General features: G+C 42.0%; 1 protein-coding gene across 2 annotated transcripts in view; it reads left to right on the top strand.

The window, feature by feature from the left end:
- npm1b (nucleophosmin 1b) overlaps window positions 1–27,136 on the top strand; it is a 126,866-nt gene extending 99,730 nt beyond the window's left edge. For both annotated transcript variants that reach the window (XM_043693064.1, XM_043693141.1), the window contains 3 exons: window positions 20,135–20,245; window positions 21,055–21,129; window positions 26,544–27,136. In XM_043693064.1, the coding sequence (XP_043548999.1) occupies window positions 20,135–20,245; window positions 21,055–21,129; window positions 26,544–26,594 (237 nt within the window). In that variant the 3' untranslated portion in view covers window positions 26,595–27,136. The remainder of the gene's footprint in view (window positions 1–20,134; window positions 20,246–21,054; window positions 21,130–26,543) is intronic.
- The last annotated feature ends 481 nt before the right edge of the window (window positions 27,137–27,617 follow it).

Raw genomic sequence — 27,617 nt, 5'->3', positions numbered from 1 at the left:
GAATCTGGCATAAGCCCTTCATCAGGAATCAGCCTTGATTCCTGATGAAGGGCTTATGGCCGAAACATCAATCCTCCTGTTCCTCGGATGCTGCCTGACCTGTGCATTTCCAGCACCACACCCTTGACTTGTTTCAAATGTGGAAAAAGAGCTGAATTCGACAGGGAAGGTGAGAGTGGCAGTGCTTGACATAAAGGCTGCATTCGACATAGTGTGACATCAAGGAGCCCAAACAAGACGAGAATCAGTGGGTATCAGGGCAATCTATTGGAGTATTACCTAATATTTTGGAAGATGGTGGTGGTTGTTGGAGGTCAGTCTCAGTCTCAGGATGTCTCTGCAGGAGTTCCTCAGGGTAGTGTCCTCAGCCTAATCATCATCAACTGCTCCATTGATGACCTTCCTTCCATTATAAGGTCAGAAGTGACTATGTGCATCCACCAACAAAAACTTTCTCTGATGCTAAAGCAGCCCATGTTCAAATGTGATAAATGTGGATGATATTGAGGCTTGGGCTCACTGCCAAGTAACATTTGCACCACACAAGTGCCAAGTGATGACCATCTCCAATAAGAGACAATCAAACCACTGCCCTTGATGTTCAGTGTTGTTACCAGCATTGAATCCATGAATATCAATATCCTGGGGGTTACCATTGACCAGAAAAATCTTCTGGACATATGAATACAGTGGCTACAAAAGAAAAACACATGGGTTTGTCAAACGCAACTTCCCATTCATAGATCCAGACTAACTATGCCTAATGATATCATTTTAAAGCACCTATCCATTTATCACATTCTTTATAATAGATTCTGCTGTTTCCCTAGTACTGATGTAAGGCCACTTAATTCCCTATTTTCTCTTTGACTCACTTCTTAACTATTGCAGAACATTTTCTAGCTTCCAATCTACAGGATTCATCCAGAATCTATACCAATTTCAAAGATTATTATTGGGAAAAATTCACTCATGGGACATGGACCTTGCTGGCTGACCAGTGTTTGTTACCTGTCTCTCGTTGCCCTTGAGAAGGTGGTGGAGAATTGCCGCCTTGAACCACTGCAGTCCATCTGCTGTGGGTTGGCCCACAATGTCCTTAAGGAGGAAATTCCAGAATTTTTACCCTGCAACATTAAAGGAACTGTGGTATATTTCCACTTTAGGGTGAGTGACTTGGGGAAACTTGTAGATGGTAGTGACAAGTTACCCTTGTCTTTCTAGATGGAAGTGGTCGAGGGTTTAGAAGGTGCTATCTGAGTATCTTTAGTAAATTCCTGCAGTGCATCTTGTAGATGGTACACACTGCTGTTACTGAGCGTCAGTGGTGGGGGGAGTGAATGCTTGTGGATGTGGTGCCAATCAAGTGGGCTGCTTTGTCCTGGATGATGTCAAGCTGCTTGAGTGTTGTTGGGGCTGCGCCTATCCAGACAAGTGGGGAGTATTCCATCACACTCCTAACTTGTGCCTTGTAGATGGACAGGATCTGGGGAGTCAGTAGGTGAGTTACTCGCAGCAGTATTCCTCACCTCAGACTTGCTGTTTTGCCCACTGTATTTGTGGTGAGTCCATTTGAGTTTATGGTCAATGATAGCCCTAAGGATGGGAGCTTCAGTGATGGTGACAGCATTGAATGTCAGTTTTCTAAATTTATTCATGGGAAGTGGGCATTAATGGCTGAACAGCATTTTCATTAACCATCCATACGGGCGGCACGGTGGCACAGTGGTTAGCACTGCTGCCTCACAGTGCCGGAGACCCGGGTTCAAATCCCACCTCGGGCAACTGTCTGTGTGGAGTTTGCACATTCTCCCCGTGTCTGCGTGGGTTTCCTCCCACAGTCTAAAGATGCGCAGGTCAGGCGAATTGGCCATGCTAAATTGCCTGTAGTTTTAGGTGAAGGGGTAAATGTAGGGGAATGGGTCTGGGTGGGTTGCTCTTCGGAGGGTCGGTATGGACTTGTTGGGCCGAAGGGCCTGTTTCCACACCGTAAGTAATCTAATCTAATTATACTTACCCTTGAGTGGGTGGTGGTCAGCTGTCTTCTTGAGTTACTCCAGTTCACCTACTCTGAGTTGATCCACAATGCCAGGGATTCCAGACCCAGCGACTGTGAAGGAACAGTGACACATTTCCTAGTCAGGAAGGTGAGTGGCTAGGAGGGGAACTTGAAGGTGTTGGTGTTCCCCTGTACTGGCTGCCATTGTCCTTCTTGATGGAAGTGGATGTGCGTGTGAAAGGTGCTGTCTGAGGATATTTGGTGAATTTCTGCAGTCCATCTTGTAGATAGCAGTTGTGTGTACTACTGAGCATCAGCAGTGAAAGGAGTGGATATTTGTGAACGTGGTGCCAATCATGCTTTGTCCTGAATGGTGTAAGTATCATGTTGTTTGAGCTGCATCTGTCCAGGCAAATATAGAACATTTCGTAACAGTCGTGAATTATGCTTTGTAGATGACAGTCCGGCTTTGGGGAGTCAGGAGGTGAGTCACTCCCCACAGTATTCCTAGCCTCAGACCTGTTCTTGTAGCCAGCGTGTTCATGTGACAAGTGTAATTGTTTTTCTAGCAAATGGTAACCCCAATGTTATTGATAGTGGGGGAATTCAGTGATGGTAACACCTTTTGAATGTCAAGGGCTGTAGTTAAATTGTCTCTCATTGATAATAGTCGTAGCCTGGCATTTGTGTAGCACAGATGTTAGTTGCCATTTGTCAGATGCTGGACATCAGAGTCGCGTGTGTGGTGCTGGAAAAGCACAGCAAGTCGAGCAGTATCCAAGGAGCAGGAGAATCAACATTTTGGGCATGAGCCCTTCGTCAGGAATGAAGCTTGTGGGCTGGAACCCTAAGAGATAAATGGGAGGAGGTGGGGCTGGAGGGAAAGTAGATGAGAGTGCAATAGGTAGATGAAGGTGATGATAGGTCAGAGAGGAGGGTGCAGCAGATGGATGGGAAAGACGATGGACAAGTCAAGAGGGCAGTGCTGAGTTGAAGGCTTGGGATAAGGTGAGGGGAGGGGAAATTAAAGTGGTGAAATTCATATTAATCCTGTGGTTGCAGGGTCCCAAGGTGGAAGATGAGGCGTTCTTCCTCAAGGCTTCAGGTGGTTAGGGTTTGGTGATCGAAGGGGCCTAGGCCCTGCATGTCCTTGGTGGAGTGGGAGGGGGAGTTGAAGTGCTTGCCAAGGGGTGGTGGAATTGATTGGTGCGGTTGTCCCAGAGTGGTTCTCTGAAACGATCTGAAAGTTGGTGCCCTTTCTCCCCCATGTAGAGGAGACCACATCGGGTGCAACAGATACGGTAAATGACATTTCTGGAGGTGCAAGTAAATTTCTGACAAATGTAACTAATGTCATCTACTGCATCCATGTTTAGCACTGCTGCCTCACCCTGCCAGGGACCTGGGTTTAATTCCACCCTTGAGCCTCTGTCTGTGTGGAGTTTGCACACACTCCACATGTCTGCACGGATTTCTTCTGGATGCCCCAGTTTCCTCCCACAGTCCAAAGATATGCAGGTTAGGTGGCTTGACCATGCTAAATTTCCCATAGTGTCCAGAGATATGCAGGCCAGGTGGATTAGCCTGGGAAATACAGGGTTACAAGGATAGGGTGGTTGGGTACGATTGTTTGGAATGCTGTTCGGAGGGTTGGTGTGGACTTGAAATGCAATAGCATACAAGGCTTGTAGGCCAATTAGGAGAAAGTGAGGACTGCAGATGCTGGAGATTAGTCGAAGAGTGTGCTGTTGGAAAAGCACAGCAGGTCAGGCAGCATCTGAGGAGCATAACCTCTTCATCAGGAAGCTTTCGACCAACTGCTGGAAAATGGGATTAGGGTAGGTGGATGCTCAATGACTGGTGCAGATAAAAAGCTCCTGATGCTCTACTGTATGAAAGGTCTGACCTCAGGTCGCCAAAGTTGACCATCTGCAAAACCTGCTCCACTGAGTTCACCATCATCTTTAATCAGGAATGAAACCTCAAAGTGTGCTAACAGACCAGCCTTTACACATGCTTTGTTAAGAGACAGAGGAAATAAATGGCGTAAATTTTGACTGCAGGTTTCTTTGAAATCTGCTCAAAAGTGAGTATTGAGTTCACTGCACTACATGAGTGCCATGTGCTAGGTTTGCAGGTGGTCAGCTTTGGTGAACACACCTTCCAGTTAGAAGGTCCTATAACTGCAGAGAGAGGCTGGCCTATTCTAAGCCCCATCACCTCAATCATACAAGATCTGAAAAGATGTGCGTGAGCTGCTGTGTCATCCCTCAAGTGACAGTGATAACGCCACTTTTACTGTGGACCCAGTAACACTTTGAGATCATTCATATGGTATGCCCAAGGTGAGCTTGTCACTGCATAATTTCACATTGGGATTTCAGAGACTCACAGGTAGTTGGTGATATTTAGCAGTCTTTACCGAAGGAGGAGCAAGCGAGCAGAGAACCATGAGACTGGAAGTCAACAACAGCTAAAGGAGTGAGCGAGCGGAGTACTTCTAAGACAGGTGGTTGGCAGCACCCAGAGGAACAGGTAGATGGAAAATCTGGAGACTGGCAGTCACCAGAAACTAGATGAGTGGGCAAGCGGAGGAGCCCAAGATCGGCATCTCTCTATCCCTGGAAATTCGAAAATACTACACGGCATTTTATTTTTTGGGGTAAAGGGCAAATTTATTGCTGAGTTAAATCAGTAAGTGGTGATGAGGTGAAGCCCTAAACTTTTTACAAAATTATAATTAACTTCAGGGCAAAGAGGATATCTGTCTGTGGGAGACCTATAAGAAAAATACAGTCAAATATTAACATTGCAGGAAAATCATGAGTTGATTGATTGGAGAGTAACAGCTATTAGGGATAGTGTGGAAAGCACTGAAATTAGATTACTTGCAGTGTGGAAACAGGTCCTTCGGCGCAACAAGTCCACACCGACCCTCCGAAGAGCAGCCCACCCAGACTCGTTCTCCTACATTTACCCCTTGGCAATTTAGCATAGCCAATTCACCTAACCTGCAAAATTTTGGACTGTGGGAGGAAACCGGAGCATCCAGAGGAAACCCACGCAGACGCGGGGAGAATGTGCAAACTCCACACAAGACAGTTGTCTGAGGCGGGAATTGAAGCCGGGTCTCTGGCACTGTGAGGCAGCAGTGCTAACCACTGTACCACAGTGCCAACCATATGCTGAGGATGTCATGAATTACAACTGGTTAGAGTCATAAAGATGTACAGCTTGGAAACAGACCCTTCGGTCCAACCTGTCCATGCCGACCAGATATCCCAACCCAATCTAGTCCCACCTGCCAGCACCCGGCCCATATCCCTCCAAACCCTTCCTATTCATATACCCATCTTAAATGTTGCAATTGTACCAACCTCCACTACATCCTCTGGCAGCTCATTCCATACACGTACCACCCTCTGTGTGAAAAGTTGCCCCTGAGGTCTCTTTTATATCTTTCCCCTCTCACCCTAAACCTATGCCCTCTAGTTCTGGACTCCCCAACCCCAGGAAAAAGACTTTGTCTATTTAACCTATCCATGCCCCTCATAAGGTCACCCCTCAGCCTCCAACGCTCCAGGGAAAACAGCCCCAGCCTGTTCAACCTCTCCCTGTAGCTCAAATCCTCCAACCCTAGCAACATCCTTGTAAATCTTTTCTGAACCCTTTCAAGTTTCACAACATCTTTCTGATAGGAAGGAGACCAGAATTGCACGCAATATTCCAACAGTGGCCTAACCAATGTCCTGTACAGCCGCGACATGACCTCCCAACTTCTGAACTCAATACTCTGACCAATTAAGGAAAGCATACCCAACACCGCCTTCACTATCCTATCTACCTGCAACTCCACTTTCAAGGAGCTATGAACCTGCACCCCCAAGGTCACTTTGTTCAGCAACACTCCCTAGGACCTTACCATTAGTGTGAGTTATTTTGATAGCAAACATGGGCTATCAGTATTCAACTTATTTCATCTGATATTAATCAAGTGATTTTAAAGAGATCAAATACTGATCTAAAATGGCTGCGGGGATCACCTAACCACCAATTATGGCAAGTGTAGGGAATTTGTACAGAATGCACTAAACTGCTGCACTCAAATTCACTTTTCATCCAGCGACTCTGAAACCAGACAACTAAAGAAATTTGAATGATAGGTTCACCTATTTAATAAAGATGCAAATTGCTTGTGGAATATTCAGCTTGGCATAAAACTGAGTTGGATTCAGGAATATGCTACCAAACTATATTTTAGTAGGTTGCTTAACGGTGAAGGAAAATTGGATTTGCAACAACAGGACCTGGAAGGCTTGGTCTAACTTGTCACCCAATACCTTGGCTCTCAAAAAGCACCTGGAGAAAAGTGCAATTCATCAAGAACTCCTGAATTCCATATATTTCACAACTACTGAGGAAAGGAGACAACATTAAACAGTCACGAACTGTTTCACTTTCACAACTCAAGGATATCAAGAAGTTTAAACTCCATTTGTCTTTTTATTTCAGTTCATAGTCTCTTCCCGTTCCCCCGCCCCAATCTTTTTGATCTAGTTAACGGAGTTCTAATTGAATTGTGATAGCTGCGTGCAAAAAGGAAGTAATATTTGTTGGGACCAGCCAAAAATACATTTTAAGAAGGGAGCAGATTCCCTTTTATTCACCTTCTGAGAAGATGCAGCAAGTAATTAGAACACCTCATATGATATTGGGAATTGAGTATATAAGTAGGAAGGTTATTCTTCAATTATACTAGACTTTGGTCGGACTACATCTGGAATACTCTGCAGTATTGGTTTCCTTAAGGCCAAATATAAATGTATTGGATTCCAGTTGGAGCAGGTTTTACTAGACTAATTCCTTAAATAGTCAAGTTGAGGAGAGGCTGGACAAGTTAGACTTTATATCCGCAAAGTTTTAGAAGAGTAAGAGGCAATTGGTTGAAGCACACAAGATTGTGACAATTCTTGACAGGATTAGTTTTCTTTATTCATTCATGGGATGAGGGCTGGTTTAGCAGCATTTATTGCCCATCCCTAATTGTGCAGAGGGCAGTTTGAGTCGATGACATTGCAGTGGGTCTGGAGTCGCATGTAGGCCAGACCAGGTAAGGATGGCAGGTTCCTTCCCTAAAGGACATTACTGGACCAGATGGGTTTTTTCCAACAATCAACAATGGATTATTGTCATCATTAGACTCTTAATTCCAGATTTTTATTGACTTCTAATTCCACCATCTGCCGTGGTGGCATTTGAGCCCTATTCCCTCTCCCTGTGTACACTTCCAAAGGAATAATCCCTTTCCTGATATTGAGGAAAGATTTGGAAGCGCAGTACAATATTGTCATAGGTTTGGATAATGTGGACCGGGAACACACCATCAGGCCAAGAAGCAGGGAACACAAATTACAGACTTTTAACAGATGGAAGGTGATATGAAGAAAGCCATTTCCACAGTGGGTGACAGTAACTTGGAAACTACTGCCCGCAAGTATGACAGAAGCAAAGACTGTCACAACTTCAAAAGGGAATTGGACAGGCACATGAAGGAAATGATTTTGCTGGAATGGAATTGATTGGATTGCTGCTTGGAGATCTGGCATGGACTTGATGGGCTGAAGGGCCTCCTTTGACGCTATAAGTGATCCTACATTTCAATTTCTATTCACTTTCCTTATACAGAAGGTCAATAGACCACTCCCCTTTCCATCACTCCCACTGCCTGTAACCCCAATAGACCAGGCCTCTTCCTATTCATTTCCACTGCCTGTAACTCCCCACATTAGAATGTTTCCTGTTGTGAGAAAATCTAGAACTAAGGAGTCACTGTTTAAAATAAAACAAATGAGAGATTTTTTTTTCTCTAAGGGTCATGAATCTTTTGAACACTTCCTCAAAAGGTGGTGGAAACAAAGTCCTTGAATAAGCAAAGGATTGAAAGGTTATCCAAGGTTAGCAGGAACATGAATTCAAATCAGCTATGATCATCTTGGATGGCCAAGCAGGATTGGGATTGAGTGATCCAATCCTGTTCCTAATTACGAAGTACGAACAACATGCAAGATCGGTAATACAACTTCAAACGTGTGTCCACAGTGTGCATGAAGTGGTCTTTGTCAGGCGCTGATTTCCTTACCAAAGGCAGTTCAGTAAGGTTGGAGTTTTTGTTGGTTTGAAAATTGGATTTCTCATCAACAACGGAGAAATTCTTAGAACATCTGCTTAACATTGAACAGTTTCAGGATTGTGCAGTTTTGAATGTGAAGGAGAATTGACGCAGAGTATAGATCCTTTGGCTGCAGTTAATTTTGCAATAATGTATGCATAATTTCTTTAGAGTTTTTAAATTGTGGGGTAGTTGAACTTCTTGACGTGATTTGATATTCATCACTAAGAATCTGTTCACAGCTTTGAAATAATGTTCTAAAAGGACATAATGTAGAGCAACCAGCTGTACCCTGTCTTGTATTGTGACAGGCACATCTTTCACAGGATTTTCACTTTGCTCGGATATAAACCGAAGGGCAGTCGGTGCAAGAGGTGATTTCCTATCATACAGGTGCTGGCAGTCCAAACCCCTCAGTCAAAGTTCAGTGTTCAAGCAAGCAAATTAGAACCAGTCAGTGAGGATCCAGACAGACTGCATCACAACCAGATTCATAAACTTAAGGGGAACTACTCCTAATGCATTTAATTGGAAAACTGAGATCAATAGAATCTCTCAATCTGTTGCCTTCTCTCCAAACTGAGGTGCCTGGTGTTACAACATCCTCTGTAAGGATAGCATCAAGCTATGTGACTAATCTAATCGTTTTTGACAAATGAGGTTTTCCCAAAATTAGACCTGAATTCACTCTTTCAGAATTAAAACTGTGGGTGCCAGGCTGTCATTATTTAAAGCATGAAATATTAACTGTGTCTCAGCCTCTTCTGGAGTTCACTACACAGCCCGTAATTTACATTTTGTTGTAGATCCATGCTGATAGCCAGATGTACACAGCAAGAGCCCATAAACAGCAATGAGATAAATGACTAGAGGATCATCTTTGTGTTGCTATAGCTTCAGTCCTACTCCCTTTATCACTCCACTCTCACAAGAATAGGAATATTGTCTGTTTGTTAGATTGGAATCTGGAATCTAAATCCACAGTCTTATTACTCAGGTGAGGCTGATTTTTAAAAAACGATCCCAGACTTTAAGCAGACTGGCATTGGAAAGTGCTGAGGATTAGATAGGCCAAATCTTTTCTAGCTTAATAAATTAGAAGTATTGGGAATCCTCAAATATAATGATATAAACTGATCCTTCAATAATTGTAGTAATTAATCCAGAGTTTATTTTTCTTGGGTATTCTTTCAGTATTTATGCCTCCTGATGTTCCTTCTCTTTTTTGCAACATTTGCTCTTGGATTATGATGTATATAGGTAAATTTGTTGCTTATTTCAAGTTGCCCAGTGCTAATTGGCATTCTTAGTACCCTGCAATTGGACATTGAATCAACCAGGGAGTATATATTGGGAGTCACACCAGATGTAGTGTTTTCTGTAATGAATTACAGTCCAGCACTACTTAGGAATTATAGTAGCATGCTTACTTGGGATGTCCAGTAAGGTAATCCCTACCTTTTAGAGGCGCAAGTAGGAAATCTCCTCTTTCCTGATTTGATGTAACAGCAACCAAGAATAATGAAGCCAAGTATGAGCCATGTATTAACCAATTCCAAAACTAACGACCATGCAGTAAAGTCTCATTGTCATGCCGAGTCATTCTAATGGAGCGGAACTGCTTTCAACTTGTAGTGCTTGCTATTGGTTCTACCTAGTTGGATCTGACCTTAGGAATATTGACCTATCGACACCCCTTACTGCTCCCTTATGCAGCAATGTCATTGCTGGTGTTTATGAACTCCACTAGCCCAGCCCAGCCGATGGATAGCAGAGCACAAAAACAAAGCCTTGCACTGCCTGCTATGTTTTCAGCCATGCAACTCCGTTTTCTACATGCACAGATGTCCCACTGTTGCCAAATTCATCCCATTGCCAATTCCACAAATTCAATGGAAACAGGTTACAGAACCATCTCATACACACATTGATTAAAACTCGTGGATTCGTGCACTTCGTCTTCCATTTAGGTGCTATTATCTGTCATCAGCTCTTTTCTGACTTTTTGGCATTTTACCAGTTATTTATTTATAGAATTTTTTTTATTACAGTTAGAACAGATTAGCAAGGAAGACGTCATGTATTTACAACACACGCAAGTTTGTGTTATAGTTTTTAAATCCCTGTTAAGTCAGCTATTTTGTTTCCCGCAGAAGAGAAATATTTCATGGCAAGCAAGGGTTATTCGCTGAACAAAAATCAACTGTATTGAATTACTACTTACATGGGCTTACATCACAGTATTTAGCCTTTTACCACATGAAATGAATTCCAGCCTTTAGCATCATGTAATTAAGTTTGGCATGATTATGCGAGACAAATTGTGGAATAATGCTTCTTTTAGTTCCCAAACCACAGTGTTCAGATGTCTCTTACCTTAATAAGTATGTACTAATCAGAGCGTGACTGCCTGGTTAGTCTTGCTACAGGGGGGGCGGAAGATTGCCTTTCAGAGCCATTGTAATAGTATGTGGAGTTTCAGAAACTGTGGCCAAAGCCAGCACACAACCTTAATACATAATAGGCCATATTACAGCGCAAAATTTGCTGCAGCTCAACCTTGGAGTGTGCCATTGCACCAAGATTAAAAACAATTAAAAAAATTGAAAATGTCTTTTCCCTAATTTCATTTTTCTTGTTTACTCCACCCCTGCCTTAGTTTCATTTGTATGGCAGGTTTCACCACATCAGAATGCCCCAGAGTTATTTTACAGCCAAAGGTAAACCTTTCTTTTCCAGAAACGTAATTTAGGAAAAGCACAGCTAGTTTGCAAACATCAAACTCCATCAAACGGCCGTGTGTACATATTGACTGTGTCATCTGTTCTAGTTATAAACTATTTATTTCATACTTTCACTGTAACGGACTGTCGAAAGGAGTTTCACAGAGCATTATCGAACAAAATGTGACACCAAGCCTTGTCATTAAATCATTTGATCAAAAACCTGAACGTCTTGAAGAAGAGAGTTGAAGCGGAAAGTCACTGCTGGCGGAGCACTTAAAATTCTGGAGGAGCAAGGAGCTAGCACTGGAGGAAATACCTCTGAAGGTATTGTCTGGAGGAAGTAGTGATGAGGAGCACTGAGACCTTGGAAGCATTTGAAAATCAAATTGAGTTTTAATTCGATTGATGAAATAACTGGAATTAAAAAGCTTGGAACCCGTTATAGTGAGCATGTAATGACTGGATTGTTATTAAAACCCATCTGCTTTGTTTGACCAGGTACTGATGTAGGTCAGTGAGAAAATGGGATTGACCGGAGAAATGGGATTGCAACACAACCAGCAGAGCTTTAGATAACAACCTGAAGTTTACGACAGGTAGAATGTGAGACCAGCCAGAAATGGATTGGAATAGTCGCATCTAGAGGTGACAAGGGTATGAATTAGGGTTTCAACAGTAGATAAGCTGAGACCAGCAAGGTCAGGCAATGATGCATGATACTGGGAGATCATCTGTGGGTCACTGTGACAGAAAAGATGCAAACCAGACTCGCTCGGACTGTTGCCATGGAAAAAAGCTTGGAGCTAGGGACTGCAAACAATATTCAGTCCTCTGTGTTGGAGGAAACTATTGTTACCCAATGCTGGATGACAGCTTTGTCCTCTGATAATGTAGTGACGTTATCAGAGGGCATTATCCGAGGACAAGAGAAATGGTGGCAAAATAGAGCTCTGTGTTGTCAATCTGAATTTAAAGGTAACATTGTGTGCCTTCAGATGTTGGCAGGAGGTAGAGTGTAGCTGAGAAATAGGATGGCAAGGATTTGTGATGGGGTGTGAGGGAAGAGGTTGGGTGGGGGAGGCGAGGAGCCATTGAAAGTGGTTCTCTGATTGCAATTAGTTGAGAATAGAACCAGGTGAGAATAGTGCTGCCCAGCCGGCCAACATAGGAGAGATGTTCGATGAGGCTAGTGTGGTCACCCACGGTGAGCACTGCAGACATTTCAACAAAGATGAGGTTTTCGCTGTCATGGGATGTTGTGAAAAACCCAGCAAAGGGGTTAGCAAATCAATTTGGAATGATCTTCGCTGTTCAATCCGGATAAAATAAGCAAATCCATTTAAAGGAGCCATCAGTGATTCTTCCCTCCCCTTTTCAATTATTTCCTGCAATGCTCTAACATATAGCACTGAGGTAAGGCCAAACAGTGAGCATCAGTGATATATTATCTGAAGATGCCACAGCGCTGTGTTTGGACATTGTTTGGGAATGAAAGTGTAAATTGTTACCATTGCCAATCACTTGTCTCATTACTCTGGTATATTAGTGTCACTGAACCTATAGTTTCAGGGGTCTCAGCTAGTATACTCAGAAGGGAAGGGTGGAGAAGAGCAGAGCAATAGTAATTGGGGACTCGATAGTTCGGGGCACAGATAGGCGGTTTTGTGGGAACGAGAGAGACTCACGTTTGGTATGTTGCCTCCCAGGTGCAAGGGTACGCGATGTCTCTGATCGTGTTTTCTGGGTCCTTAAGGGGGAGGGGATTCCTTTGTCCTTTTATCTTATGATTTTAATTGGTTTTGACTTACTTGTATCCTCTATGGTACAAACGCATAAAATCTGTTCATTTTGCCCACCATTTTTAATTCCCAAAATACAGTCTCTACACAGAATCAGTGTTCAATTTACTCTTTTCCTTTCTTAAAATCTGAAGCAACTCTTAAATGTTTTTACATTTCTACCATTTTTCTCTAGTTTTCTCATTGTTCCCTCTCTTTTGGCATTCTTTGCTACTTTTTAATGTTCTGACTGTCTTCTTTTGATCCAACACTAATCTTCACAGAATTGATTTTTTTCTTTCATTTTAACGCTATCTTTTAAATTCTTTAGTTCACCCCAGAAGGTCGTCTTTTCCCCTAGACTTTTTCTCTTTCTTGTAGGAATGTTTCTTTGCTAAGTGTTATGAAATTTAAAATGGAGTCTTAATTTATTACTGTCACCTTGTCAATGCACCTGATTCATTGACAGAACATATGCAAGCACAAATGTATCACATCAAGTAATTACCCTTTTGAAAGTAATATGTGATATTACCCTGATGCCATAGTGAAATTGGACCCAACCTACACATAAGATGTATACCGGCAGAATATTTAAGTAACAAAGAGTAGACATTAATTTGTCATGAAATTTTATATTACAGGAGGCCAGTTGGCTTACTGTACCTGCATGCTGCTTCCATTCCTGAGGCCTTTGCCAATAAGTCTCGTGAGATTTAATTTTTTAAATATCATTTGGAATTTATTGTGAAACTGCGACTTTTGCTGGTGGCCATGCCATATCTTCCTAATTCTCTCAATTTTTAAAAAGATGAAGTAAATTGAGTTAAATCTAATTGATTTTAATTTGAATTAATGTTCTCTAGTTATTAACTTGTGACCAAGGGAAATAAAGAACAAAATTTGATAGTATTTCTAATAAACATGATTTAAACATCCTTTGATCTAATGGAAAAACTCAAATTTTCAACTCTGACCTCATTCCTGATATTATTGTGAATCTGAACCTAGCTGAAGAATGTAAAAGTTTGAGAGCTATTTGTTTATAAAATTGATATTTTATGTTTCTAAAACTCTTCAAAGAATGTTAAATATACCAGTTTATTTATTTTTGAACATTTACAGAACATTTACCATTTGGAAAGCCACTTATTTGTCAGCAATCATTGCTTCAAACTTTTTTTTATACCTTACAGCTTGCTTTGGTGACATGGCGGGATTGCTTATTTAGACCTTTAAATAAACAGGCAAGTATCTTATAGCTATTTATTTTTTTAAAATTGTGCAAAGATTTATTGATTAAGCATTTTTATGTGCCTTAAATGTAAATTTATTTCAAAATCTAAATACCTAATGAAACTGATATAGTTGTTTCTGTTTAACACTGATTTGCATTTTTACAACCATATAACTATTTATTGCAAAACTCTTGCTGCTGCAAAATTGAATTTTGCCTTGACCACTGGGCTACAAATGGAAATTGAGCTATTTTCTGGAGAAAGAGGCCCAGCAAATGTCACACTTGAAGATGCAGAGGGAGCCTCAACTACAACCCTTCAAACAGGAGAAGCAACTCAAAATAGACTGCACTGTGATTTCTTGTGACTGCGAAGGTAACAAAGGGTTGATGACCCTCTGCTCAACAGCAAGCTGGCCCTTGGGGATTAGGTCTAAACTACAGAAGCATTTTGTTTTTATTCCTTTTTTGAAGAATGTGTGAAGATGAGTCATAAAAGCCAGTTTCAATATCCTGGAGCTTGCTAGTATGACTGACTTCTGTGTTAATGGATTAAGTTATCCATTTGTAGTAGCCTGGGTTCAAGCAGTAGTGTGCTGTGATGGCCATAGCAAAGGAGTGACTTGGAGAATTGTTCTGTCTGAAAGGAAAAAGGAATCTCACTCCTCGTACTAGAAATCAGCTAGCTAGCAAGACAGATAAAAGGAAACAGGACAGCAAAAGGGCCATCATCCCAAATGCTGAAATTCAGGCACGGTTGAAAGAAATGAACAACTGACTCTCAACCAGTGTGCAAAACCAAACATCATCTTAAAGTTAACTGTTCAAGTACATTTGTCAATGTTGTGGTTGTAACCAATGTAACTACAACTGCAACAGCTGCAATGTTCAAATATCTGCTCCTTCAACAATTGAAAGATCCTTTTTAGAAACGTCTTAACCTTTTGGACTCACGTCTTATTTCTAAGCTCTGTGTGTTGCATTCCCAGTTTTTCTCACATTTAATAATAAACTCATTCTTTGTTAACTCACAAAAGCCTGGTTAAATTGGCTCCTAATTAGATCTGGGAGAAATGTATCAACAAGAGAAGGGATCTAATTTTAAATTTACTTTGTGTGACCAACAGAAGTGGAGGTGAATAAAGAAGGAGAACTAGTTCATCCCTCTCACCGGGGAGCTTAGTGATTTGGGGTATTTCATCCAGAACTGTAGGAGATTGGTAAACTTTGCTCAAGGTCTTAGTGGAACAACCTTTGCCTGCCAGATGAGAGTACGAACTAGAGTTGTCCACTTTGCTTTTCGAGACTGATTTGCCATTTAATGATATTACTGAGCTGTGGCTTGACTTTCCCTATGTTCCACTTATGGTTATTCTTCGTAATAATTTATGAGATTTTAAAAATTTATGTATGTGGATCTCTGAGTCGAATTGAACTTGCATTATTTTTAGATTTTAACTATTTGGAAAGTACCCAGTTCTATCCTTTTAGGAGATCATCCATCTTTGCCCTGTTTTTCTTCATTAAGTTTGCAATTGACTTTTTCTGTGTGTTTACAACCCTGACATTGGGATTAAATATGGGTCTGAAGTCTGCTGAAGCAATGTTATATAAATAATACCTAAATGAATCCTCCATTATTGCCATCCAATTAAGAATGGCAGGTGGACCAGGGAAGTGAAAGGCCCTGTAAGAGGGTTTATAACAGTGTCTGTAGGGAAGAGTCGTCAAGAGAAGTGAGTGCTGATAGAGAAGAGGAAGACCTAGGAGTGCACCTACATGTATGTGGAGAGAAAAATATCAGAGTACTGTAAGGAGCTTTTGTGTGGAGAGTTGACTCCTCAGGTGTTCTGTTCTCACTACTTTGCTTTGTTCATTGCTGTTATTTTGCTTATTTTGAATCTGATATTCAACATTAATTTTCTGGGGGTTACAAGCATGCTCCATCTCTACCTCTATTTTAACTGCTGCAAAGTAATCATCCAACAAGGGGGCATAGCTTTAAATTAAGCGGTGGTCGGTATAGGACAGATGTTAGGGGTAGGTTCTTTACTCAGCGAGTCGTGAATTCATGGAATGCCCTGCCAGTAGCAGTGGTGGACTCTCCCTCATTATGGGCATTTAAGCGGGCATTGGATAGGCATATGGAGGATAGTGGGCTAGTGTAGGTTAGGTGGGCTTGGATCGGCGCAACATCGAGGGCTGAAGGGCCTGTACTGCGCTGTATTCTTCTATGTTCTATGTTCTATGATCCACAGATACAAATTAAAATCCCATTACACAACAAGCTATTTTATTTCAATGTATGAAATAACTCTGGAATTAAAAAGCTTAGAATCAGTGATGATGAGCATGTCATAAAAGCTCATCTGCTTTACTCATGCCCTTGAAGGAAGGGGATCAGTTGTCTGTCCACTGTTTTCTCACTGGCTACTAATAACCCTCTGAAATGGTCAGGCAAGCTTTCTCATTGTATTTGAGGTGGCTAACTACCACTTTCTCAGACAATTACAATGGGATATAAATGTTGGTCTTATCTGGTGACCCCAATGTTATGAGTTTAAACAAAATTTCCTTATTTTTCTTGTCTTTCTGCTCTCTTTCAAATATTTTTGGTCTTGCTGTGTAACTTGTATGCAAGCTCACAATAATTGAGGGGCCATTGTAGACTCCTATCTTCACTGCGTCATGACATGGGGCAGGAAGGAGCACCAGTCTGATGGTTGAGTGTAATTAGAGTTATGTAATGTTTTTGAATATGTCAGAGGAATGTATCAGAGGAGCAAAATGAATTTTTTGTGCTTTGAGTTTGATATAAGTTAGGTGTTTTGGCAATTGAATTGTAAGCATTTTCTGTCATGAATTAAATCGTAATTTGAGCATTGTGTTTGACTCGTTGGCAGCACAGCTATGAGCAGACAGACTAAGATGAGTTTTAGTATTGAGTTAGTATTCTCAAACTGTGACCTTTGCTAAATTGAATTACATTTCAATCTGCTAGACTTGCTATAACTTGAGCAGAGATCAGCTTGAATGGTTTGGGTTAAAGAAACACCAGAGGCCAAATAAGAGACACTAGAGGGGAATGGTCATTGCAAGTGACTCTTTGGCAGTGTGTAGTTAAAAGTGGAACCAAGTGAAAGTAGTCGGACAACATTGGAAAGATGTTAGAGGAGGATGTTGTAATCATTCACATCCAGCTCGAAGGATTAGACCCGGTCTTGGTTCAGCATGTCCATTCAGTCCTGTGAAGAGTGGAGCCTCTATCCACTCCTTTTTAAAGCCGCTCTCAGAAGGAGCTGGATCTTCATACTTCCTACGGCCTGAGAACCTGGCCTAACCCTTACGAGTGATTCGTTCTCCAGTTAAGAGCCTCAGAAGTGAAAAAGTGGGTTCTAGATCCAGACTTCAAAGATGGAATGAAAGATTTTTGAAAATATTGCCAGATTGGTCCTCTTACAGCAAATGGTAAGAGATGGTGGGAGAGAAAGCAATATATAACCACCCCCGTCAATCTAATTGATGCTCAGCACCAAACGTCCCTCTATTGTAGAGCTGACTGGAGCCTGTATTAACTACTGTAAACCCACTCCTTGTCCACATTCTGTTGACCATCTTACAGCTCTCACTTAGCACTGGACAATACCATTAGGCACAATCCTGGCATTACAGCTGGGATTCCACGATTGTGACCCTTGGGTTTTCAACATAAATGCCTTCCACATGTCATCTGACATGTGAAGGAATTCCAAAGTGAAAGGGGCAGGAAATTTTGACAAAGAGCTTGAACCCTGGTGGAAATGGCGTATTGTTTTTGAAATAAACTATTCCTGTTGGTCACGTAGTGGTTCATGTCGCAGTTCTTTGAAGAATTAAAATCTACCGTGCTGGCCGTAAGCCAACTTCCAAGGGATTTGAATGTGGTTTCTGTATCCTATAATAACGTTGCCTTTGATCTGACTGATGTAAGAAGACATTGATGTGATGTATTCATTTACAATTGGATTTTTTTGTTGTTGTTAATTCTCAAGGCTCTTCATTACTTTGCTTTTTTTTCAAAAGGGAAAGAATCATTAATTTACTCGTTCAGGTGAGTGATGACCATATTAGGGAATGGAATGCCTTTTGTCTCCTGGCATCCAGTGTCTGGAGTTTTTGTTGGGTCAGGTATAACCCAGGCCGCAATGAATTGCAGACAAGCTTCTCAACTCCAGAATTAATGGTCTTTTTACAATTTATGTTTTTTTATTATTATTATTGAGAAACTCTGAGGGACAAGGGGCAGTGGTGTAGGGGACTTAAAATGAAAGTTTAACAAGAGTAGTGGATGATATGTCAGAGTTTGTTGACAATAAGGTTGAGCTTTGAAATCGTAGATTGTAGCAGGTGGGGTATATTAAGGGAAAAGTTTTGAGATGCCGAAAAACTGTTGAGTGGAAAAGAAATTTTGATTCTTGATTTCAACTCTGAGGATCACTGAAGGCTAAGAATTTTTATTTTAGATCAGAGTGGTGCTGGAAAAGCACAGCAGGTCTGGCAGCATCCTGAAACCTGATGAAGGGCTTTTGCCCAAAACGTCGATTTTCCTGCTCCTCGGATGCTGCCTGACTTGCACCACTCTGATCCAAACTCTGGTTTCCAGCATCTACAGACCTCACTTTTGCCTAAGAACTTTATTGTCTTAGGAACTGCAGAGGATAGGAAATGGAAGCAGATTGCATGTAGAATGGATAAAACCAAGCACAAATAATGTTAAGTAAGATCCACTTTTAATTGCATCTTCAAGTTTACATCGATTTTGGAACTCGCCAGACAAGATCAGCATATCTCTAATATTATTCATGCTGTGGATTAGTGGTGGTTGGCAACAAAACTGAATTTGAAAATCAGAATGTTGCCTCGTAGAGTCATAGAGGTGTCCAGCACGGAAACAGACCCTTCGGTCCAACTCGTCCAAGCCGACCAGCTATCTTACATTAATCTAGTCCCATTTGCCAGCATTGGGCCCATATCCCTCTTAAACCCTTCCTATTCATATACCCATTCGGATGCCTTTTAAATGTTCGAATTGTACCAGCCTCCACCACTTGGAGTGTTAGGGAAGCAGGATTTATTGTGAGCTATGGCAAGGGCAGCAGAGTTTTCAATTACTTCAAGTTCACTGAAGGTACAATGCAGGAGACTGTTCCTAACCTCCCTACACTCCTGGCCCTGCACCCTGAAGCTACAATCTGGGTTCCCATGCCCCTGCAGAGTTAGTTTAGGAAGGGGAGGGAATGGAGTCTGAAGGTAACATGAGCGTGGATGAAGGTTTCTGTAACAAATGAGCTTAAAAGGGGGTCACAGGAACAGGCTTGGAGGGCCAACGGGCCTGTTCCTGTGCTGTTCTTTTGTTCAGATTTGTACTGCCCGACTTGGTGCAATTCAAAGCCAATTGATAATAGTCAGTTAAATGAGAATTAGATGAGCTCCTTTCAGGATTTGGAAAATTTACATTAGGCCCACAACCTGCTCAAGAACCATAATGAAGAAAGGTTGACTAGCTTCCTCATCTCCTGCTCCGTTTCAGAGGTCTTCAAGCTGAATCTAACACCTTTTTGTGTGATCTTGGGATAGATCAGCATTGAACTTGTCTATCTTTTTTGAGGTTCAATTTCGAGTTGGTATTGTTTTTGCCTACTGAGCCTTGAAAAGTACTTGAATGTAATTCTTAAATTTTCAATCTTTGTGCCATTTGCTTGATTCTTCATTCTTCCAGCTCCCATCCATATGATTCAGTCCCTCATCCCTGGAACCATTCTTACAAAAGTGAAGTCTCTTATTTCTTACATTCATACATGCTGTCTTGAATGGCCTCTTCTCTGATACAGTTCTGAGAAATGTAAGGAGATTACCTTGGAGAAAACTTTCTGGAAGCCAGGTGTATCTTTTGAGGCCGCAAAGGATGCAGAAAAACTTTAAGTAGATATACTGAGGACCAGTGGAACCTAATTATTGCTGCTTTTTGTGGGGATTAGGATTGTTCAGTTGTGACCTGTTATTTTGTTATGGCATGTTGCAAATTTGACACTTGCTGTGTGGCATATTCTTCTTCCGTATCTCCAGAACCAGATGCATAATGGAAGTCAGGTTCAGAGTTTGAAAAGCTATTCGACCGTGATGTTCGGTTGCTTGTTCTTTGTCATGTGAAATAAACCAACACTGTTTGTCTCTACCTTTTGACAGACTCCTGATACAAACCGAAAGCAGGAAGACAAATCAAAAGAAATGAAAACCGCCAAGGTTTCACCCACTGTCGATGAAATAAAAACCAAACTGAAGACCATGGTCGAGAAGGTATCCACTTCTTTTATTCAAAGATGTTGATGGCTTAGTTCATTTTGTTCTGAGTTCATTCATTCAGGAGAAAAATACTGCACATGTTAGAAATCTGAAATACAAATGCTGGCAGGACCTGAAACAAACGCATTTTCTCTCCACATTTTCTACAACATTCAGGTTGGGTCACAAGATTTATGTTTCTTTTTGACCGATTCTTGATATGTGAAAGTCACAGTGGGCATGAGAGATCTGTATTCTCCTGTCCTTAGGCATTCTTAAAAAGCTATATAAATACCACCACCCCCTGCACTGCTCCACCCCCAACTCGACCTCCACCTCCCCTCCCACCACACCTCCCCCCATCCCACTCCCCAAGCACCAAACTGACTTCTCTTTGACTTCCCCTTTTGCTATCTTTTCCTCTGGGTTTCCTCCGGGTGCTCCGGTTTCCTCCCAGGTCCATAGGCAGCAGGTTGGAAATGCAGGGTTACAGGAATGAGGTAGAGGGGTTGGGTCTGAGTGAGATGTTTTCTAGCAAGGTCGGCCTGGACTCGCTGAGCCGAATGGCCTGCTTCCTCAGTGTGAGGATTCTGATTTTATTTGCACTCGGATGCTGTCCCATTCATGTTCTCCACAGCACTCTGTCACCCATTCACTCCCAGTACTTAATCGGTCTGCCACATGCTGCTTTTCTTTGATAAGCCTTACCTTTTATATGTGTTCTATATTTAGGTTCTGTTTTAGTACAAATCTGAGCCCACTCAGTAAGGTGCAAAAAATACTTCGCTTTCTGTGACATTGACTTGGTTTCTTCTACTTTCCAGGGACAGCACCTACCGAAGACGAAACAGAAGTTTCAAAACTTTATACAAAGCTCATTACGATTTGGAGACCAAAAAGTGAGTACCTAAAAGAGAATTTGAAAGAAGTGTTAGTCCTGACCGTAGAATGCTTTGGTGAATGATTTTTATATTTATATATGGCATATGGGCATCATTGGCCATTTATCACACATCTATAATTGCATTGGAGAAGTGGCTGCTGCAGTCCTTAGGGTATAGGGACACCCACAGTGGCATTAGGGAGGGAGTTCCAGGATTTTGATTCAGTCAAGATTAGAGTGGTGCTGGAAAAGCACAGCAGGTCAGGCAGCATCCGAGGAGCAGGAAAAATCGATGTTTCGGGTAAAAGCTCTTCATCAGGATTGATCCAGTGACGTGGAAGCAGTAACAATATATTTCCAACTCAGAATGGCGAATGGCTTCTGTGGAGGGCTTCTTAAGGTGGTGTTCCCATGTGTTTCCTGCTCTCGTCCTTCTGGGGGTTCCTGAATCGAAAGGCGCTGCAGTTGGCTTAATCTTCCTTACGCTCCTGAAAGGAAAAGTTGGCCTACTCTTTACATACACGTGAATATGAAGACAGCATAGCATGTAATTGAGATTAATCCTTCCACAGAACCAGATCGCTTAAATGCACACTATCTAAGCTAACTCACAGGATGGCTCTAAGTAAGGCTCCAGATTGTTGCTTTTTTTTAGTTCCTGTAGCACCCAGCTCCTTCAGAAGAATTAGAGTCCTAGAGCTGTGCAGCATGGAAACAGACCCTTGGGTCCAACTCGTCTATGCTGGCCAGATATCCTAAACTAATCTAGTCCCATTTGCCGCATTTCGCCTATATCACTCTAAACCCTTCCTATTCACATACCCATCCAGATGCCTTTTAAAGGTTGTAATTTTACGAGCCTCCACCACTTCCTCTGGCAGCTCATTCCATAAACGTACTACCCTCTGTGTGAAAAATTTGCTTCTTCGGTCCCTTTAAAATACTTCCCCTCTCACCTTAAACATTTGCCCTCTTGTTTTGGACTTCTCTACCCCGGGAAAAGGATCTTGGCAATTCACCCTATCCATGCCCCTCATGATTTAATAAATCTTTATCAGGTCACCCACCCCTCAGCCTCCGACACTCCAAGGAAAACAGCTGCAGCCTTTTCAGTCTTTCCCTACAGCTCAAACCCTCCAACCCGGGCAACATACTTGTAAACCTTTTCTGAACCCTTTCAAGTTTCACAACATTCCTTCAATAGGAGGGCGACTCCAGAATTGAATTAAGGAGGCACTCTGTCTTGGCATGAAAAATGAACTTTCCAGTGCATTGCTATCTTATCACTTGGTATAACCCATGGAATTACTCCCATCATAACACTGAACAGTCCTGATTATTAAATGAGGGAGGCTTTGTGAAAACCATACAAGGCAATAGTCAAACTATGGTGGGAAAACTGAATAATTCAAGTCCCCTAATTGCCCAGAGGCCAGTTAAGAGTCAACCACATTACTGTGGGTCTAGAATCTCGTGTGAGCCAAACTAGGTAAGGATGGCAGTTTCCTTCACTAAAGTACATTAGTGGCCCAGATGGGTTTTTCTTTAGCGCAAAGGACAGTTGAGAATAATTAAGTATATTCAAGGCCAAAAGACAGATTTTTAATCAGTAAGAGCATCAAAGATTATGGAGAAAAGGGAGGAAGGTGAAGTTGAGGATTATCGGGGAAAGAGAGGGACAGATGGACGGACACAGGCTCCAGTACTGTAGACTCTGCACAGTCCTCCAGCTGAGATCTAACCAGTATCTCATGTATTCTCAGCAAAGAATCTCTGCTCTTACACAGTACCCCAAAAGTAGAGGTCTTGAATATTATTTAAATAGAAAAAGACAGAACAGGATAGAGGGATTTGGGAGTCCTCATCAATGTGAGGAGCTAAGATTTAGCACTGAGGCCAAATGGTGTTTTCTGCATATGTGACCTAACTTGCTGCTCTTGTCTTCCATGCTCCTATTAATAATGCCCAGGATTCTGAATGCTATATTAACTGCATTATTAATCTGACCTAACACTTTCAATGATTTATGTATATACCTCCAGGTCCCTCTGCTCTTGCACTCGGTTTGTGGACGTATCCTTTATCATATCCTGTCTCGACCAAAATACATCAGTTCAGACCACTTAGCATTGAATCTCATCTGCTATTTGTCTGTATGAAGTTCTGTGCTTGTTTAACAACGTTTTCATAGCATTCTCAAATTTTGAAGTTTTGTCCCAAAGTCTTGATCACTAATGTATCACAAATGTATCTTTAAGAGCACAGGTCCATACACTGACCCCTGGGGGACTACATTAAAGGTCTTCCCCCAACGCAAACAACAACTACTTAATGTTTCGAGCATAAGCCCTTCATCAGAAATGATGAAGAGCTTCTGCCTGAAACGTTGACTGTCCTGCTCCTTGGATCCTGCCCGACTGGCTGTGCTTTTCCAGCACCACACTCTTCAACTCTGATCTCCAGCATCTGCAGTCCTCATTTTTTCCTAACATCTATTTAACCTCAACTCTGTTTTATGTTAATCAGCCAATTGTATGTCCATTCCCTCCTGGACACCCTGGTTCAGTCGTCCTTTGCGCCAACGCCCCCACAGCCCCATGGTAACTTCCCCTGCAACAGAAGTTGTAACACCTGCCTATTTATCCCGTCCCTCCTCAGTATCCAAGGGTCCAAACATACCTTCCAGATGAAGCAGCAATTTACCTGCACTTCTCATAATCTAATCTACTGCATTCGCTGCTCACAATGTGGTCTCCTCTACACTGAGGAAACGAAGCATAGACTGGGTGACCACTTTGTAGAAGATCCACATTCTTCCCACAAAGAAGACCCTGAGCTTCCAGTTGCCTGTCACTTTAACACACTAGCCTGTTTCCTGACCAACATCTGACTCAGGCTTGCTGCAGTTCTCCAGCAATGCTCAATGCAGGCTGGAAGAACAACAACTCATTTTCTGCTTGGGGAACCCTACAGCCTTCTGGACTCACTATACAGTACAACAGTTTTAGGGCCTGAACTCCCCCATGTAATAGTCATAAAGTTATACAGCACAGAAACAAACTCTTTGGTCCAACAAATCCATGCCGAGTTATCCTAAATTAATCTAGTCCCATTTGCCAGCATTTGGTCCATATCCCTCTAAACCCTTCCTATTCATGTACCCATCCAAATGCCTTTTAAATGTCATTGTACCAGCCTCCACCACTTTTCCAACATGGCAGCTCAATCCATACTTGCACCACCTTTTGCATGAAAAAGTTGCCCCTTAGGTCCCTTTAAACTACTTCCCCTCTCTCGCTAAACCTATGCCCACTAGTTCTAGACTGCCCAACCAGGAAAAAGACCTTGTCTATTTACACAATCCATGCGCCTCATGATTTTATAAACTTCTGTAATGTCACCCCTCAGCCTCTGACGCTCCAAGGAAAACAGCCCCAGCCTATTCAAGACTCTCACTGTAGCTCATAAACCCTCCAATCCTGGCAACATCCTTTTAAGGTTCACAGCATCCTTCCGAGAGGAGGGGGACCAGGATTGCACACACTATTCCAAAAGTGGCCAAACCAATGACCTGTACAACATGACCTCCCAACCCCTATGCTCTGACTAATAATAGAAAACATACTAAATACCTTCTTCACTATCCTGTCTACCTGTGACTCCACTTTCAAGGAACTATGAACCTGAACTCCAAGTTTCTTTGTTCAGCAACACTCCCCAAGACCTTACCATTAAGTGTATCAGCCTGATTTGCCTTTCCAAAATGCAGCACCTCACATTTATCTAAATTAAACTCCATCTGCCACTCCTCAGCCCATTGGCCCATCTGATCAAGATTTTGTTGTACTCTGAAGTAATGTTCTTCACTGTCCACTGTACCTCTAATTTAGGTGTCAACTACAAACTTACTAACTACACCTCCTCTGTTCACATCCAAATCATTTATATAAATGACAAAACGCAGTGGATCCAGCACCGATCCTTGTGGTACTCCACTGGTCACAGGCCTTCAGTCTGAAAGGCAACACTCCACCACAACTCTGTCTTCAACCTTTGAACCAGTTCTGTATACAAATGGCTACTTCTCCCTGTATTCCAAGAGATCTAACCTTGCTAACCAGGCCAAACTGAGGACCGCAGATGCTGGAGATCAGAATTGAGAGTGTGGTGCTGGAAAAGCATAGCAGGTCAGGCAGCATCCGAGGAACAGGAGAATTGACGTTTTGGGCAAAAGCCCTTCCTCGGGAACCTTGCTAACCAATCCACCATGAGGAACCTTGCCGAATGCCCTATTTGTTCTATCATGTACTCTGTTACTGTAGACTCTGGATCTTAGCATTCTGGTTTCTCTGTTAGTTGCTTTGTACTAACTGGAATATTGATATCTCAATCTCTGACTCCACTTTTGCAAAGTCAATGCAATTACAGGAAGACAGTGACCTGATCGTAATGTCACTGGAACGCATAACCTAGAGGTCCAGGCGGGTACATGAGTTCTAATCCAACTCTGGAAGCTGATGAACTTTAAAGTTCCATAAATAAACTGAAAATACTGGTTATTAAATGTTGTTGATCATGGTGAAAGTCCATATCTTTTGGGGAAGATCGTATGCTGTCCTTACCTGGTCTGGTCTGTCTCTAGACCAACAATGAGGTTAACACCTGACTGCCTTCTGCCTTGTCCTGTTGAGCTACTCCGTTGAAGGGCAACTGGGGAGAGTAAGAACACAAAAGCTTGGACCAGAAATAGGTGATTCAGCTCCTCAATCATGGATGATCTCATCTCAGCTTCACTTCACTCTCCTGTTTGCTCCCCACAATCCTTTCACTCCTGAGCCTAAAACTGAGCTCCCATTCTAGAAGGACCCACAAGGGAACCATCTACTTTTTCAATTGCCTTCAGCATCTTGTATACCTCAGCTGGATCTCATTTCATTATTCTAAACTCTAGTGCATACAGGCCCTAACTGCTTAATCTCTCCTTCTAAAACAAGCCTTGAATCTCTGGATTAAATATAGTGAACCTTCTCTGTACTGCATCCAATGCAGTTACATTTTTCCTTAAATAATTTGGTCAAAACGATACATAGTACTCTAGATGCAGTCTCACCAGTGTCTCGCACAATTGCAACAACACTTCCCTACTTTTATACTCCATTCCTTGAGCAAGAAATGCTAAAATGCATTTTCCATCCTTATTGCCTGCTGTACCTGCATAAGAGCTTTGTGCAATTTATGCATGAGGACGCCCTGTTCCTTCTGTAGTGAGAGATTTAGAAGTTTCTCTACATGTGACCTTGAAAGAATAAAGAAAAACAACTTGAGGTGGAAGCGGTCACTGTGATTGCTGTTGTGCTGAACTTTGCACCAATGAATGTTGATGGTGATGTGGGGCTTGATTTGTTTTAACATTGTTCTCTTTATTTGCAGGCCATTGGAGAACTCTGGGCCTGGGGGCAGAAGTTGAAGCAGATCAAGTGAGGGATCTTGGAAAGTAGCCAATGAGCTTTTTGAATGATTCTCTTATCATTTCAGAATAGTCAATGGACTTCCTTTGTTTTCCCAAGGGATGTTTATTTTCTTGTCAGGCCCTTCTGCTCGGCATAGTTTGTATCAAGTTGACAGCCTCTAAGCTATTTTCTTTTCTCATTTCCATGAAACTGGCTGACTGCATTGGTAAATGTTTGGTAGCTGACAAACCTCTCAGTTCTTCTAATAAAAAAGGATAATGGTTGCCTGACCAAGTCCATTTGTAATGAATTGAAACCCAAAGACACTGAAAATATACAGCAGGTGTGTGAAGCATGTGTGAAAAGACAGATCAACATTTCAGAACTTTTTGGTAAACTGAAAAAGTATCTTGAACCCAAAATTCACCCCCACCCATTCCTCCACTCGCTTCTTTTGTATCAATTCTGATATACCTGCTGTGTATTTTCAGCATTGTCATTACAGATGTCTTAATATTTTCTAATCTCATTGGTTATGTAGCTCAGCAGCCAATAAACTCCATAGAACTAAAACAAATCTAAGTAGCTTTTTTAATTAAACAGTTCAGCATCCACAACTCTTAGCATGTTCACCTTGTTGTAATTATAAACTCTGTATCCTGTTCACCCTAATTCACGTGGCATGGTGTAGAAAGACAAGTCCCAGGTTTGTGACTCTGATCTGTCTGTTTGGACGATCTTGGGTTGCAAGCAGTACTGTGTTGCAAGGTAACGAGGTTGGGGAGAAAAGTCCACATTGTCCCAGTCAACTGGCCACCCTTTGCAGATACAAATGAGATTTGAGTGGACTGCTTGTCACCTTGGAACTTGCATTTCTGAAGAGGTTTATTGTAGAGTCGTCTGCTAAACCTATTTTCTGAAGAGAAAGCAGTGTCTTCATAGAATTCCCTACAGTGTGGAAACAGGCCATTTAGCCCAACAGGTTCACACTGACCCTCCAAACAGTATCCCACCCAGACCCATTCTGAGATTTGAGTGGACTGCTTGTCACCTT

This window comes from Chiloscyllium plagiosum, chromosome 1 (genome assembly GCF_004010195.1).
Source record: "Chiloscyllium plagiosum isolate BGI_BamShark_2017 chromosome 1, ASM401019v2, whole genome shotgun sequence".
Classification (NCBI taxonomy): Eukaryota; Metazoa; Chordata; class Chondrichthyes; order Orectolobiformes; family Hemiscylliidae; genus Chiloscyllium; species Chiloscyllium plagiosum.
The sequence above is the reverse complement of the archived record's forward strand: the minus strand, read 5'-3'. Positions and strand labels throughout refer to the sequence as shown.